Raw genomic sequence first — 14,957 nt, forward strand, 5'->3', positions numbered from 1 at the left:
TACAGCTAGGCCGTCCTTGGATCAGAATTCAGAAGCAATACTGGGACACAGATAGGCTCTGCTGTATGCATTTAAAGTCGCCGACATGTGGGTCCATATCTGCATATGCAGAAGTGAGATTTTGAGAGACGAGGCTATTAGCTCTCACTCCATACGTATACTAAGGGCTTGTTTAGATCCAAAAACTTTTTGGATTTTGACACGGTAGTAATTTCGTTTTTATTTGACAAACATTGTCCAATGTAACTAGGCTTAAAATATTCGTCTCACGATTTACAGACAAACTGTGAAATTAGTTTTTATTTTTATCTATATTTAATACTTCATGCATGTGTCGCAAGATTCGATGTGATGGGGAATCTTGTAAAGTTTTGGGTGCTTCTAAACAAGGCCTAAGTAAAGCGTACTAGTGGCTATTGTACTCAGACGGTTGTGGCTATAAAATTTCACCCACGGATAAGAACAAGGGTACATGTCAATTCACCGTTGGTGTTTGAAATACAAAGAATTTCATTCATTTTAATGGCAATACAAATGATTTCATCTATTTTAGTGGCAATCTAACTGTGCCATCCTATGCTCAAGGGACCAGGTGTATATAATGAATTGGGGAATAGGGTACCCGGGGGGGGGGGGGGGGGGGACTGGGTTGAGTTGGCACAAGCTTAGTAGCGAGCTCTATTACAAAGAAATGACAGGCCGTGTTCGTGAACAATCAGGATCAGGACAGTGGAGATGATACCAAACCTTGCACCCATTGCATTTGTCACAATAGGCCCTATTTTTTTTTTCCAAACAAAGGACATGGGCAGTGCGGACTGCTGGTCGAACAGACACGATTACAATCAATAAACTGATGAGGTCAGGCAGAATGGGACACAGCCACACTTGGTCGCATCATTGCACATGCCCTACTTATACGCAACGAACAAAAATGTACAGATAAGAACGACAACCTGGCCAAATGCGTGCTCAATTGATCTAGATATACTTCAAACGTGGAATACAAATTCAATACAAGTTGCAAACAATGTTCATTGGTACAGTAAATTTCAACCTCAAACTGTAGCACATCAATGTATTCGTGCAAAACATGGTTTCCGAGAAACATGAAAGGCCTCGATGTTACAGTGGACAGAGGCCATAAGGTGTTCCTACTTACCAACAGCCACTACGAGACTGAAATCATGCATTCATCTTTCACATGCTTTTGATGAGACAATGTTCGAATAACGGAAGAGGCCTGAAACATTTCAGTCTTCCCTAGTGTGTACACGATCACATAATTCTAATTCTAGGCCTGTTTACAACAACAAAACTGTTGGAACAACCCACCAAAGGGTATAGAACTAGACACAGCGCAGCGACAAAACAAAAACACAGTTCATCTTCCATGGGACAAAATATCATGACACCGAGCCTCACACATGGATAAGACTGTCGATAAGGATCAATGCATGCTAGGAAAGATTGTTGCCAGTACCTTGTTTTATAGATCATAAAATAGATGTGACCCGGACAGAGTGGTCTGCAGACCCAGTGATGTACATTGGCAGTGTTGGATGCCAATCCACACTTGTGATAGATGAACTGTGGGGTAGTGTCCTCAATCCACTTTCATGGCCTTGTACCTGAAGGGATGCAGATGAATCATTGGAACTCGTTTCTGCAAATTAAATTTAAGTGGTGCAATCAGATAATGATGGAAACCTGATATATTGGGGCCCGAACCAAACCGGAGGTAACCAGCAGCCTCTTGCCATTTGAATCCAATGCTATTTCATGCATTCGTGTTTTAAAGCTCTCCGGATTGCAAAATCTGATAACAGAAGCACAAGGAGAAATGAGCAACTGTCATAACAATTTACAAATGATCACCAAATGTTCTCACCTGCTGCAATCTCTTGACCAAAGAATTTGACCTTGATTGTGCAAGCTCCATTCAAATATCTAAAGTCAACATAATTGACATCGGATGAAATCATGCAAATTAATGGAATATTATTAAATTAAATATTTGTATAAAAGAATTCACGTTAGTACAGAGGGAAACTAATAATATAAAGCATGTTGCAACTTTAATTTTCTTTATAGCTGATAACTGCAGTATACTAAGAAGATTATCTGACCATGAGGACCCAGGGAACTATAATCTGATGTGCAGATGATACATAGTACTTAGTAGGGCATCAGAAGCCCAAGTCCCCGCCGTGAGAAAAGAAAAGATGTGTCAGCCCACTCCAAATAAAAGAGCATATTCAGATTCAAATGTATGTGTGGTGAATTGAGCATCATTAGCGATCCATTTGAACCATCATGTTCCCAGTGACCAGATCTACATCTATTTACAAAGCCCCAGGAGCTTCTGACTAGTTCAATTAGAATCCTTCATTGTATTTTTAATAATATTTTAATTTAGTTTCAGTAGTATTTTTGGTTTCTTACTTTCTCCTCGTAATACAGGGCAAATGATTTTTTTTCATCTTCATGTTATTCCACTAATACCTGTTAATAGTTGGTGTTGAGTACCTTTCCGTTACTTCTGTATATTTTGGTTTATTCCAGGCTTCCAGCAGTCAAGATACATTAAACAAAGATAGTATTTTGTTGATATTTTGCCATGAGCATGATAGTTTAAACAGATAGCAAGTTGAGGGGTAGGCAAGTTAAGACACCATAAGACTTAAAACACAAGGAAAAACACTCTGAATGGGCATTTAAGGGGTACACAACCATTTGCTATGGATCACACCATGCAATTCATTTGGGATACCGAATACCTACACTGCCATCTTTTTTATTACTCCTCCCATCCCAAAAAACATGATCTATTGGGATTTTCAGACAAATTAGTGTAGGAGATGAATGACCCTAGTACCCCTATTTTGTTACAGATCAAAAGGAGGATGTCACATGGTTAAGTTTCCTAATTAAATTGCGTTCCATGCAAGCATGCAGTGATCCGTGGGAGGCAACCAAAAGTAGCACATATCAATTTGTAATTTGGCGCATGCAGGAGTCGACAGATTTTTCAGTGGGCCCAAAAGTGTGTCCTAGAATCAGAGTGTCAAGTTTTTTTTGGACAAATTTGGAATCCCACATCACGTTTTTTTGGGACAGGAGTACAAAGTACATTGATATGGCTAATTGCATCAATGAATTAAAAAGGGAAAAGGTGAAATGCTGTATACCTTTCCATCTGAGCCTAAACTGAAGATGCTAGTTTCTGCTGGCCCAAAAAGAACTGAGCTCACAGGGGAATCATGGGCAGGCCATCCTGTAATTTGAAGACCAGCAGACATGTCTATTTGCAGTTAAGAAAGATGGCAGGCTCAAATAATCACAGGGGGGGATCTCATGCAAAACAAAAACAAGTTCTAGCATTGGTTGAGCAAAGAACAATGCAAAGTTCCAAGACCATTCACCAATAAACTCTCATTGGTAAACTGGGCTTTCCAGTATTTATGATTTCTAACTAGCTAAGTGTTTTTAATTCTGGTTCAGGTCAGACTAGTGCAGCTGGATAATGGATCAACAATAACAAGATGTAAGTATGTCTTAAGAACAAAATACTAGAACATAATAAGTGCAAATCTGCATCAAATAGGAAGAAACTACAAACTTGGTTGGGATGGTAAAAGATTATCACAACAAAAGGATACCAAACATGTGAATCATTCCATCTGTAGCAGACGCTGCCAAAATTTTTCCATTGTGATTGAAGCAAAGAGAAGTAATAGCAGGTGGATCCTCGCCAAGAGGGAGGACTGTCTTCACAATAGAAGGAAAAAAAAGGGGAAAAGCCTTTAGAAAAGATACTGGCTACAAAATCCACATATAAGTTCAAGAGAAGAGGATGAAAGCAAATGAACTACCAATGGTTTCCATGTTTTCATATGCCACACGGTCAAGTTGGCAAATCCTGTTCTCTCAAATGTAGTTGACCCATGCCTGAAAATAAGTATTATAAAACGATGCCGCTAGAGTTATGAACTTCTTATCAAGTACATGAAGTATGAAATCTAAACAATACCGTCTTGATGCTGCTGCAGAGACAAACACAGGTTCAACAGGGCTGCATTTCAAATCTAAGATGCTGCAAGAAATAGAAAAGCTTTGTTAGCTAAACATTGACAGCAAGGAACCAGCAGACTATAGATTATAACCTTGGAAAGTCTCTAGATGTACTCAGGTCGCAAACAACTCTCTTTGCATCAGCATTCCAAGCCTTAATTCCTCCATTAGCTGTGCCTATGAGCAGCTATGGTCAAGAGAAATGGGTGACAAAAACAAAAGTCTTAAACAAGTTTACTTTAACCAAATTTAGAGTAATGGAAAGATACTAGTGTCATACAATCCAATATAGACATACCAATCTGTCAGATCTGCATTCCCAAGAAAGTGCACTGACTTCAGACCCACAGTATATAGTAGCATTTCTGGATGATGGTGTTGATGAATCATATGTCCAAATCCTTTCAAAAGAATAAGATCAATGAGTCAAAATCCAGAACCTTGAGTTAGACAGCCAATGTGAAGCTAATCAAATATAGCAAAATTACCTAACTGTACCATCGATTGATGAACTAGCAATATTTGACCCAGACGCAGAAAATCGACATCGGCTAATTGAACTGTTATGGCCTAAAAATGTTTCCTGTTAGCAAGTCTAATCAGTCATACAGGTGACTGCAAAAAAGGATAATATAACAGTGGAACAAACTGTAGCTTACCTGGAAATCCACTTTTACTTCAGGAAAGTCTTCCTCAGTCACCAAAACCTGCTCATCCTCTGCATCAAAAGAGAGGGTACCAAAGATATGGAGAACATGTACCATACATAGAGTAAGCACAACAGAAGAATAAATTGAAGAATGTCAAATAGGAAAATATATTGGTTCACACATTAAAACAATGTAAACCGGTAGCATTAGGCCATCTCCAGTGGCCCAGAAAACCAGCCCTTCAGATGACATGGAATCGAACCAACCCAAATCAAGCCACTGGAGGAGTGGATGCAAAGGGTACTGAATAATTTTTTCGCAGGCTCGTTATCTGAAGCCATGAGGCAAGGATGATTTTGTCCATTTGTTTAATGCTATTGTGGACCCATACTTGCAGTTAAGATCAGTTCAACAATAAAAGTTCTACGTGGCGGCGATGATTCCACTCATCACTATAGATGCTCTTAGCATGCATGGTGGTGAACAGTGAAGGTAAAAGCACAATTATGGGTCTAATTGGTTTCCTGAACAACCCCGTATACAGGCCCCCATAGTGCAATTAGTCCATGTTTGGTTACCTGCATAAGCACATATATGCAGGCTAGCACAGTCCTAAAAAGCAAGTTCGGCCTGCACCGCACAATTTGGCCAAATCCTGCGTATCCTGCTATGCACCCTCCCTCCCGCACCTGCTCTGCAGCCCAAGGCCTAGTCTGGCCACTTACACAGGGAACCAATTACAAGTGTAATATTTTACAGCTTTATCCAGGCAAACGAAACAAGAAACAACAGAAAATTGCATAACCTTATCCAGGTCAAGGTTAAGGGTATGCTGCATAACCTCTAATGCAATGCAATACGAATGTGAGGAACCAATCAGACCCTATCTTACTAGTTACCCTGCACAAACATGTGGTAAATACTTATACAATAGCCATGAAAAAAGCAAGTACCAACCTGTATGGCTTATCTCAGAAGATTCATGGAATTTCCCACCTCTTGTATAAGATTTCACTGAACTTGAGGACCGAGAATCAAAACCCTGTATCATGCTACTTGAGGCCGAGGATTCTTCATAGTTTTCTGATCTCTCTTCATGAGGGAAACCAACTGTACTAGTACCAACTACATTCTTGATTCCATAACCAGCACTATTACAGTTCCTGCATTTATAAGTTGAGACATGTTTTGAGGATGCATGCATGTGTTTGTTTGTCTACATGCAATGAGGTTAGAAGTTAGCACTCACAATCTAACCAAGCTTAACATTAATGGCAGACAGAAACCTATAGGAAATTTAAGGTTAGAATACTTTATGAATGTAATTCAGTTAACCAAATCGAACCTAATAAACTAACTGTTAATTTGTGGAAGGATATGCCAAGTACAAAAGGATTTCCATTCATTAATAGGCAAAACAGTAAGTTCGCATGCAACAGAGATGAGAGCATAACTTTACCTCCTCAACTGAGAGATCTCATCTTCCTTCGCCTCTAAGGATGCTTGTAGCTCCGCCAATTTATTGTTCAGTTGCTTTATGTCATTCTTGAGGGATTTGATGGTATTCTTTTCACTACTAATTCTCATAAGAGCTGGGGTCCGTGGACAAGTTAAGGACAAACAGTGTAGCAGAAAATAACAATATGTATAAGCCAAATTTTTAATAGAAACAATAGCATTCACAAATATTGAGTTCTAGCACAGTGGTATCAGCTAGGGAGGGGATAAGATTATAAATCAGTCAATAGGAAAGAAGATATTGTAAAATGTTAGAAAACATCCCACCACAGATACAACAAAGAATATATTATGGAAGGATATGAGTATCATTGAATATCCCGCTCAAAAAATTCCTGAATGAAAGAACCAAAGTGTCCAGCCACTCTTTGGAGAAATATACACGGAACTGCGGATCCAAGCTTGGGTTCTTAATATATGGAATAGCTGCATAATGTTATTGAGATTGATAAAGCATGATAATAATGTACAAGGAATGTAGGAAAAAGAAGGCAAAGAACACGCACCAAACCATGCCAACCAATCTCCACGTTTTTGCAACAGATAATTGCCATTTTCACCAAAGAATTCAATTACTTTGTCTTGTCTTCCAGATTTCAAAGCATTAATAACATAGTACCTTAATGCTGACAGCTCCAACTTAACAAGGGTAGAGAACAACTCTGTGTCCGCAGGTGACATGAAACACTGCTTGAAAAAGGCAAACAGACCGACCAACCTGTCCAGTTGGTACTTCGGTACATACTCTGAGAACACCAAATCCACGATCTTATCTGCTTGAAAGTTCCTGCCAATCTCAGTAGACAACTCTGACTCGTACGCTTGCAGCGTACTTGTGAAACCCCTGAAAACTAGAAACTCCCTCACGAGCTCCTCAGCATAACGCATGTTCTCCATTGTAGTCCAGTGTGTTACTGAAAGTGTAAAAATGAAAAATTACAAGCAGACCAACTATAGACGATAGCTGAAAGAGGAAAAACGCACAAGTGACAGTGTGTCACCATCAAACAAAAATGTCTCTCCTACCCAGTGACAATTGAGATCCCCAACGAGTTTCAGTTAATTAGTTAACTTCAGCTTCACTTCCTAGCAGTGACAATTGAGATCCCCAACAAGTTTCAGTTAATTGGTTAACTTCAGCATCACTTCCCAGTTCCTACCACTGAAGGATTTCATCTCGAAACAATGTCATGAAAAACTCAGCATTTCCCATACTATAAGAGCACTTCTCCCACGGCAGGGGCGTGCCTACCCGATAATTTTTGCGAAACGAATGAAACAAATCGAAGATACTAGGCATAATACATGCATATACACTAGATCAGATCCGAGTACAAACCGTAATTTAGGGTTTGGGTGCTCGGTTTCTCAGAGCACGAAGCGAAGACCAAGGGGTGGGCGTACCTGGTGGTGCTCGTCGCCGGCGAAGGGCCCGAAGAAGACCTTTGCGTAGGGCAGCAACGACCTGGGCCCGAAGAAGACCTGACTGAGCACCTTGTAGCCGTCGCCGAGAGAGCGGAAGCTGGGGTAAACAAAAGAAGAAAAAAGCACGGCTGCTGACCGGCGTCCTTGTAGGGCCATTCGGGCCTGAAGAATGCTGGGCCGTTATGGGCCGTTTGGTCCCTTCTTTTTTCCTGCTAGCGTGGAGTCCAAGAAGCAATCTTGTGCAATTCGTCGCTGCTGCGTGCCTCCGCCCCTACGACTACGAGCAGTCAGTCGAGTCCCGAACCGCCGGCGAACCCCCATCCGGCATCTCCAACCAATTTCCTCGTCTGACTCTGACCAGTGACATGGAAAAGGCTTCTCCAGCGACTGGGCCCATGAGGAAGCGGAAGGACAGGGACGCGGCGGCTCCGGCAGCGGGCCCACCAGATCCGGCTGCCGGCGGCAACAGGCTCCTGGCGGGGCTCCTCGCGCACGAGTTCCTCTCGTCCGGCACGGTCCTCGGCGAGCGGCGCGGGCCAGGACACGGGCCATGCCCGGAGGCGGGCGGGGCCTCGCGGTACGAGGCCGTGGCCGTGCTGGTGCAGCGCGGCATGGCCCGCGTGCCCGGGGTGGTCAACCCCACGCAGCTCGCCGCTTGGGCCGGGAGGTGAGCCGAGGATGGCGCGCCAGCCAGCCGCGGGAGTTGGACACGCCGTGCGCGTGTCCATCAGGGAAGCATCCGCGTGCGTCTTTCTTGAGAGCGATGCTGATGTTACTATGTTAGTACTCATGTGGAATCCCCAGCACAACGACTTTGGTAGTTGTGGAATTCTACTTGTTACTATACTCGTTTGTCCATATTTTATTTTGTGCTGTGATGGATTTTATAAGTTGATCAGTTAAGGGCCTGTAAAGCGGTTGCTACTACAGTGGTTATGATGCTTCGTTGGTTTTTTTTTTCTTCTGTTTGCAAAGATGATACTTCGATAATGATGGACAGATAATTACTCCTACTCGAGAAATCCGAGGCCAACACTGACTGACCGACCGACCGACCATCCACAAATTTAACAAGCGTAACGGAACGAGCGATTACAGTTGCACGACGAACGCCACCGACACTACGTGTTACCTATGCCGCCTACCCTCGGTGGGCGGCAGCGGCAGCGGCAGCGGCGCGCTGCAGGCCGTGCCGCTCCATGACCCTGCGCGTGGCCAGCGCGGCGGCCTCGCCGGCACGCGCCGTGCCGGCCGCCATGATGGCCGCGAACTCGCGCTTTATCTCCTCCTGCACCCGGCTCTTCGCCGCCGCAAGGGGGTCTGGAGGAGGAGGCGCCGCCAGCTTGGTTGAAACCGTAGTAGGCGCCGCGCTGCTCACCTCACCGGCGGATGTCGCCGGTGCTGCTGCGGGCTGCACCGCCGGTGGAACTACGGCCGTGCTGTCATTGGCACTGCCATTATTGCCCGCTGCTGTCTTGGCAGCCTCCGGTTTATCATCATCAGCAGTCGTCGATCTTGGCACCACGTCGTCTTTCGTCGTCAGCGGCCGAGTCACGGTGGCGGCGCCAACCGGGGCTGCAGGAGCCGGCCTGAATTGTGGTGGCTGCGGCACAGCCCCAGCTCCCAAGCTCGCCTCCAGCCCCTGGATCATCGGCACTGCAAGAGCGAAACAGTGTGAACCGTCAATTCTGTGGCGACCTGATGCAAAATTCTAAAATTCCAAAAAAAGAAAAAAGAAAAAAAAAACTCAGAGTCAGAGCCCTTACATATCAAAGCGCCGACCGGGCTGTTCATCACTTGGTTCGGCAGCTCGAGGATGTAGCTGGGGATGGCGGCGCCAGCGAGGAACTGCGCGACCTCGTTGCTGAAGTTGTTGCAGTTGTGGCTGAGGAGCTTGTAGGTGGCCGGGGTGTAGCGCGGGCCGATCTCCCGGAGGAACTCCTCGAACACCTCCCTGGGGACGTGGGTGACGCCCAGGTCCTCCACACGGATGGGCGTGCCGTAGGGCGTCCGGCCGGGCTGGCCTTGCTGGATGCCGCCGCCAAAGTAGTACTCGCGGCCGTAGACGACAACACCGGTGTGCCTGAGATAGCGGCACAAGCCACAAGGACATGTCAATGGTGGATGAACAAAAGTGCTTACTCTGTCATCCGCAACGCTTCTATAATGCGAACAGAGGAGCAGCTTAACTGCATTTTTATGCAATTCATGATTTGTCTGAAGTAGTGAATCTACATGGGTCTTTCTTTTCATTTCAGCCGTACTTTTTCTGCCAGCCAGGAGTGTTTTTCTCTCACAATAAATCAGCAAACAGTAATTTCAACCATATGTTCAGTGGAGTTTGGACTCCAAAAGGCATGAACTACACAGTCATGAGACTATAAAATGCAATTGAGACAATTGTGCCAAATTGCACATGTGGTCAACCAGGATCAACAGCAAATAAACAAGCATCAATGCAGCAAATTTGATTATCTCTCTTCATAAGCAACAAGGCAAATGCAAAGTCTTTGCTAGGCGAGTTTTAGCTACACGACTATGAGCATGTTTGGATATACTCCAAACAAATCATGGCTAGTTAGTAGTTGGGTTAAAAATTAGCCTAGATTAGCTATAGTTGGTTAGCTAATTGGCTAACAACTAGTTGAGAACTTGGATAAAAAATTAGTCCACCTATTAGCCCTTCTGTTTGGATACACTAGAGCTAATTTGAACTAACTTTTAGCTAGTTAGAGCATCTCCAACCATTATGCATTTGAAGTTATGCATTTTTAGCAAATTGCAAACCCCCAAATGAAAATGGCAAGGCTAAAATCGGGTGATCTCCAACCGTTATGCAAAATGCCAAGTCGATCCCGCGCCAAACTTCCCGCGGCACTGCATCCCGCGCGGCACTGCATCCCGCGCAGCTGTCCTTCCCGCGCGACACTCCTTCCACGCGCGGCCAAACAGCCCGCCGCCGGCGCACGTTCAGCTCGCCGGCGGCGCACGTTCCGCCCGCCGCCAGCGCACGTTCAGCCCGCCGCCGGCGCAGTTTCCGGTCGCCGCCATCTCCATCATCGCGAGCAGCAGAATTTTGTGAAACCAACATGGGATCGAGGGTACCGGAGAATGGATCTAGCCGTATTGCACAGCACATCCCTTCATCCGCCGGCGCACGTTTAGAATGGATCCACGTGCTCCCTTCGTGTAGCAGCCATGCACGCGTCCCCGTCCCTCGCGGATCTTGCCTGCCCCAGTGCCCCCCGCCATTGCGCCACCAACCACGCTTGCCATCGCCCACCCCCATCGCCGCCATAACCCAGATCGCCAGGTCCAGGATCAGCATCGCCGCCGTCGCCCTCCGCTGCACCCTTCTTCGGCGAATGAACATCCGCCGTCGCCCTAAACCCTAAACGACCTAGGAGCCGCGGCCATGCTCCGATCCACGCTCAGCTACTCTATATATGATGAATATGCATGATTACCTGGCCGGCGTTGATGAGGAAGGCTTCGTCGCGAGCGAAGCTGTCGAAGAGGACGCGCGAAGCTTCTCTATCGCACGAAGTTTGTGGCGGCGCGAAGCCAAACCGCGCGAAGGGAGGGGTTTTGCATAGCCGGACTCCTTTGGCATATATGCCAAGTTTCTCCCTCCAAATGCATAGCTATGTAAAATGCAAAGTCCAAATGCATAACGATTGGAGGGGGTTTTTTGGAGTTTTATGCATTTTGGTAAATGCCAAGTCCATTTGCATAATGGTTGGAGTTGCTCTTAGCAATTGGCCCTTGTATCCAAACATGGCCTAGATCTTGCACTAGAAGCAAACCATGAAGCCATGTTTGCATGTGTATATTTGCACCAGAATTCCTAAAAGGGTACCCCGCGCCCCACCCCCCACAATGTTCTGATGATTTGCTCAAATATTGAAGCTTTACTTACTTTGAATCTTACATTTTGCAGAGGTATGCTTTAATTCACTAATAGTGAAGGGGAAAACATACTCTGTTTACTAGAGACTAGAGACAAACATGTATCATGGACATGGCTGATATCGCAGATGCACAGTAGCTACTACAAAATTAACATCAACAATATTAATGCAAAACAGTAGGTCCCACATCTACAAAACCAAGCAAAAAGGTAAACACCAGGAGTGGATGGGATTTTTTTTTTTTTCATGATGAAGGAGACCTGCGTGCATTTCATCTTTCTTTTTGTAAAATTATAAGACAGAAGAAAAAAAGCAGTCTCTTGCAACACAAGTCCTTGAATTCTATCAAAGGCAAGTCTTGCGTGCATAATAACAATCAACAGGACGAAGCAAATACAACCAAGGATGCTTACCAAATAGCCTCGATAGCCTTGCCGAGGATCGTCGCCGAGAGCTGCCGCGCCATCCCTTGGCTAAGATCGTAGATGTGCAGCTTCACCGGGTACCCATCCTGCACAAGCCATGCAGATGCAGATCATCATCCATCACTCAGTTCAGATGCAGACAGATTCAGTTAGGAGCAAACATGGGGGCCAGAAAGCCGTCGCCCACCTCTGCCATCTTCTCCGCCCGAGCTTGGCCCCCGAAGCAGCTGAACCTAGCAAGGGGGAAAAAAAACAGCACGCGACTAAGTTGGCAATTGCAAAACCGAGCAAGGACAAGCCGAACAAACTACGCAACTGAAGTTAGCTGCTGCTTTTCTCTTCCTGCTAATTTAACACATGAAAAAGTCGAGACGGAGCCCATTCGACAGAGCTTGGACTTCCCCGAATTCTACTACTACAGAAACTCCACCTTTTCAAAAAGAAAAAGAACCCTTTTTTGCCCAAAACCAGTAATGGAATTGAGGAAAGCAAGAACCCCGGACCCCCGAATTCGGCCGATATACCTAGCCAGACCGAATCTACTCCGCCGCTTGGCCATGGCCGCCGACCAGAAAGAGAGTTCCCACCAAACGAGCCACGCAAAGTAACCACCAGGCCAGACCCAGAGGCAAAGGGGGTGAAAATAAACGCGAGGAGAATTTGATCCGTCAGGGAATGGATTGGCGAGAGGCAGACGTATGGAACTGGAATTGTAGCAGCAGAGGATTCTTTACCGGGGAGGATATGCAGATACCAGGGCGGGCGGGTGTATGGAAGGGGAACGAATCGCCTCGGTTGCGTTGCGTCCTCGCGCGGGAGTATCTCTTGCGTGGAGTGCAGAGGTGAGAGGAGACGAGAGAAGCAAAGAGGATTTTTTTTTTGTGTGTTGTTCGCCTGTTGTGTGCAGAAACCAACCGCTTCCGTCGTCACTTGCCTTCGCTTCTGATGAGCGTGGTCACGCCCATACGCAGAATCACACTCTTTTTTTTTCTTTATATAATTTATAATTTTCTCGAATTTTGTTTTATATCGGGAAAGAAAAGACTGCACAGGGGACTAGAGAAACCCCAAAAGAGACACAACCAAAAGAAAAACAGGCTCACATACACGCCCTTAAACAACTTTCGCAAGAACAGAAGCAGTAGCAAGCGTGATGCAGCAGGATACTAAACTACCCGTCTTTCAACTGAATGATGCATAGTAATTCCTTGTCGATTTCAGTGGTAACGGGCCAGGGCCAGGGCCAGGTTGAGCACCAAGTATTCTTCAGCTTCAGAAGCTGATATATTACCATATGTAATGCTTACTCTCAAACTTTTTGTTTATATACAGTAGTGATATTCTTTGACAAATAAGTGGCTCAAATTTGTTGCATGATAACTAGTTTAGTCATTCCAGTTCCAGCCTTCTTTGTTTTGGTACTGCAGTATAATAAGGGGCCTTTGAAAATTCGGGTGCGCTGAAACTGTGGCCTTGAAAAAAAAATGAATATATATAGTGATGTTACAATGACCGAATTTATTATTTTACTTCTTCACATCTATGAAGGAGGACGTGTGCTTTCTCCTGCAAAGTTTTAGATCCGCGTGATGTGTCAAGTGGCTTGCTCTTTGCTCTGAAAGGAAGGCCTCCCACTGCAAGCACCAAGCAGCGGGGTCAACACCTTGTTGTCCAAGCCGTGGCATCGAGGTTGACGGCACTTTGGTCTCACACAGTGCCCGCAAGACTGAAGCTTTAACTGACTTCTTCAGGTCTATCTTTGGGCTCCCTGGCTTTGAGAATTTGCAGTTCAATGTGGATGATCTATATCAGGCAGCGCCGCAGCGGGGTGCATTGCATCTGATGCGCTCATGGCACCGTTCTCGGAAGATGAAGCTGAATTAGCAATCCTGAGCATGAATCGTTGCAGTGCGCTGAGTCACGATGGGTATACAGTCCATAGTTTCTACCGTGCAACTTGGAACACGATTAAACCTGAGCTGACGAACTTTCTCTCGTCCTTCTACTCTGTCTACTTGGAAAAGGGTAAACCGATCCTACCTGATGCTGCTGCCAAAGAAAGATGGTGATACTGCTCCCGCCACGGATGCTCTCCGGCCAATTTACCTGCAAAACTGTAGTGTGAAGTTAATTGCAAAAATCCTGATTGTGGAAAGAGATCTCTAGCCTCTAAATCAAACCGGTTTTCTGCAAGGGAGATGAATGACTGAAAATTCTGTATATGTGATGGAGTTTGTACAATGCTGTTATAAAAGGAAGGCCCCAACTGTTGTTCTGAAACTTGACTTTGCTTAAAGCCTTTGACACAGTTAACAGGAACAGTCTATTCAAAATTCTTCGAGCGAGGGGTTTCATTGACAAATGGATAGGATGGGTTCATCAGCTTCTATCAACCTCCAAGACGTCAGTACTGATGAACGGATGTAATGGCCTATGGATTTCTTGCAAGAGAGCGCGGCGTTGGTGCTTGCCTGCTTGGTGATAGCCTGATAGGGTTTTTCGCCGGGTTGACGATCGATCACCGACCCTAGGAGGTCCACATGAGCTAGAGCTAAGCAGATAATACTGCAGGGCCTAGATGGGCTTCTTCGATTTTTTTTATTCGCAAAAGGTCCATTTTATCTCTTTGAATAATGTAGCATGTTTTTCTCATCGAACTTTAAAACTAGACATCTTGCACCCTAAACTCACATAACCATCCAAATTATCTCCCGACCTTGTTTTAAAGTGGTTTATTTTGATAAGGTTTTTAAATCACAAAAAATGTCTCAAAGTTTCTAAAAGTTTAAAAAAACTAGAGATAGATTGTTACATGAAAAATTCAAACAAAATATTCATAGAACATAAAGTGTTTATATAATATTTTTAAAAAATAGATTTAGCTCTAGAAAAATGGTGACAATATCAAACAAATTTAGAAAACTCTCAAACATTCTAATCAATGTATGAACATG

General features: G+C 44.8%; 3 protein-coding genes across 6 annotated transcripts; 1 reads left to right on the top strand and 2 right to left on the bottom strand.

Annotated features, from left to right (window-relative positions):
* Positions 973 to 7,774, bottom strand: LOC8067434 (WD repeat-containing protein 91 homolog). Its single transcript, XM_002467051.2, has 16 exons — positions 7,647 to 7,774; positions 6,749 to 7,156; positions 6,546 to 6,668; positions 6,184 to 6,325; positions 5,682 to 5,887; positions 4,734 to 4,792; positions 4,563 to 4,657; positions 4,373 to 4,475; positions 4,167 to 4,261; positions 4,034 to 4,096; positions 3,876 to 3,951; positions 3,663 to 3,771; positions 3,192 to 3,304; positions 1,892 to 1,950; positions 1,711 to 1,819; positions 973 to 1,631 (listed from the first exon to the last, which is right to left on the bottom strand). The coding sequence occupies exons 2-16, from the start codon at positions 7,137 to 7,139 to the stop codon at positions 1,497 to 1,499; spliced, it is 1,878 nt and encodes a 625-aa protein (XP_002467096.2). The 5' UTR covers positions 7,140 to 7,156; positions 7,647 to 7,774; the 3' UTR covers positions 973 to 1,496.
* Positions 7,823 to 8,565, top strand: LOC8067436. The gene has a single exon (XM_002464452.2). The coding sequence runs from the start codon at positions 7,850 to 7,852 to the stop codon at positions 8,336 to 8,338; it is 489 nt and encodes a 162-aa protein (XP_002464497.2). The 5' UTR covers positions 7,823 to 7,849; the 3' UTR covers positions 8,339 to 8,565.
* Positions 8,690 to 12,955, bottom strand: LOC110430021 (desumoylating isopeptidase 1-like). 4 transcript variants are annotated; one of them, XM_021446872.1, is made up of 5 exons: positions 12,738 to 12,955; positions 12,191 to 12,230; positions 11,992 to 12,089; positions 9,434 to 9,750; positions 8,690 to 9,323 (listed from the first exon to the last, which is right to left on the bottom strand). In XM_021446872.1, exons 2-5 carry the CDS (start codon positions 12,197 to 12,199, stop codon positions 8,809 to 8,811), a joined length of 939 nt encoding a protein of 312 aa, XP_021302547.1. In that variant the 5' UTR covers positions 12,200 to 12,230; positions 12,738 to 12,955; the 3' UTR covers positions 8,690 to 8,808. The 4 variants fall into 4 exon arrangements, with proteins under 4 accessions (XP_021302547.1, XP_021302542.1, XP_021302536.1 ...); XM_021446867.1 differs by having other exon boundaries at positions 12,191 to 12,236; positions 12,738 to 12,954; XM_021446861.1 differs by lacking the exon at positions 12,738 to 12,955 and adding an exon at positions 12,528 to 12,731.

The sequence above is a fragment of the Sorghum bicolor genome, chromosome 1 (genome assembly GCF_000003195.3).
Source record: "Sorghum bicolor cultivar BTx623 chromosome 1, Sorghum_bicolor_NCBIv3, whole genome shotgun sequence".
Lineage (NCBI taxonomy): Eukaryota > Viridiplantae > Streptophyta > Magnoliopsida > Poales > Poaceae > Sorghum > Sorghum bicolor.

What these genes read in the sequence shown, in the direction of transcription:
- LOC8067434 (XM_002467051.2), bottom strand. Translation starts at nt 7,139, where the DNA reads ATGGAGAACATGCGTTATGCTGAGGAGCTCGTGAGGGAGTTTCTAGTT. An exon ending in ACATCTAGAGACTTTCCAAG is followed by an intron (nt 4,097 to 4,166) that starts GTTATAATCTAT and finishes TATTTCTTGCAG; the next exon opens with CATCTTAGATTTGAAATGCA. An exon ending in TCTGCAGCAGCATCAAGACG is followed by an intron (nt 3,952 to 4,033) that starts GTATTGTTTAGA and finishes ACTTATTTTCAG; the next exon opens with GCATGGGTCAACTACATTTG.
- LOC8067436 (XM_002464452.2), top strand. Translation starts at nt 7,850, where the DNA reads ATGGGCCGTTTGGTCCCTTCTTTTTTCCTGCTAGCGTGGAGTCCAAGA.
- LOC110430021 (XM_021446857.1), bottom strand. Translation starts at nt 12,562, where the DNA reads ATGGCCAAGCGGCGGAGTAGATTCGGTCTGGCTAG. An exon ending in AAGGCTATCGAGGCTATTTG is followed by an intron (nt 9,751 to 11,991) that starts GTAAGCATCCTT and finishes CCGCTATCTCAG; the next exon opens with GCACACCGGTGTTGTCGTCT. An exon ending in CCCGGTCGGCGCTTTGATAT is followed by an intron (nt 9,324 to 9,433) that starts GTAAGGGCTCTG and finishes TCGCTCTTGCAG; the next exon opens with TGCCGATGATCCAGGGGCTG.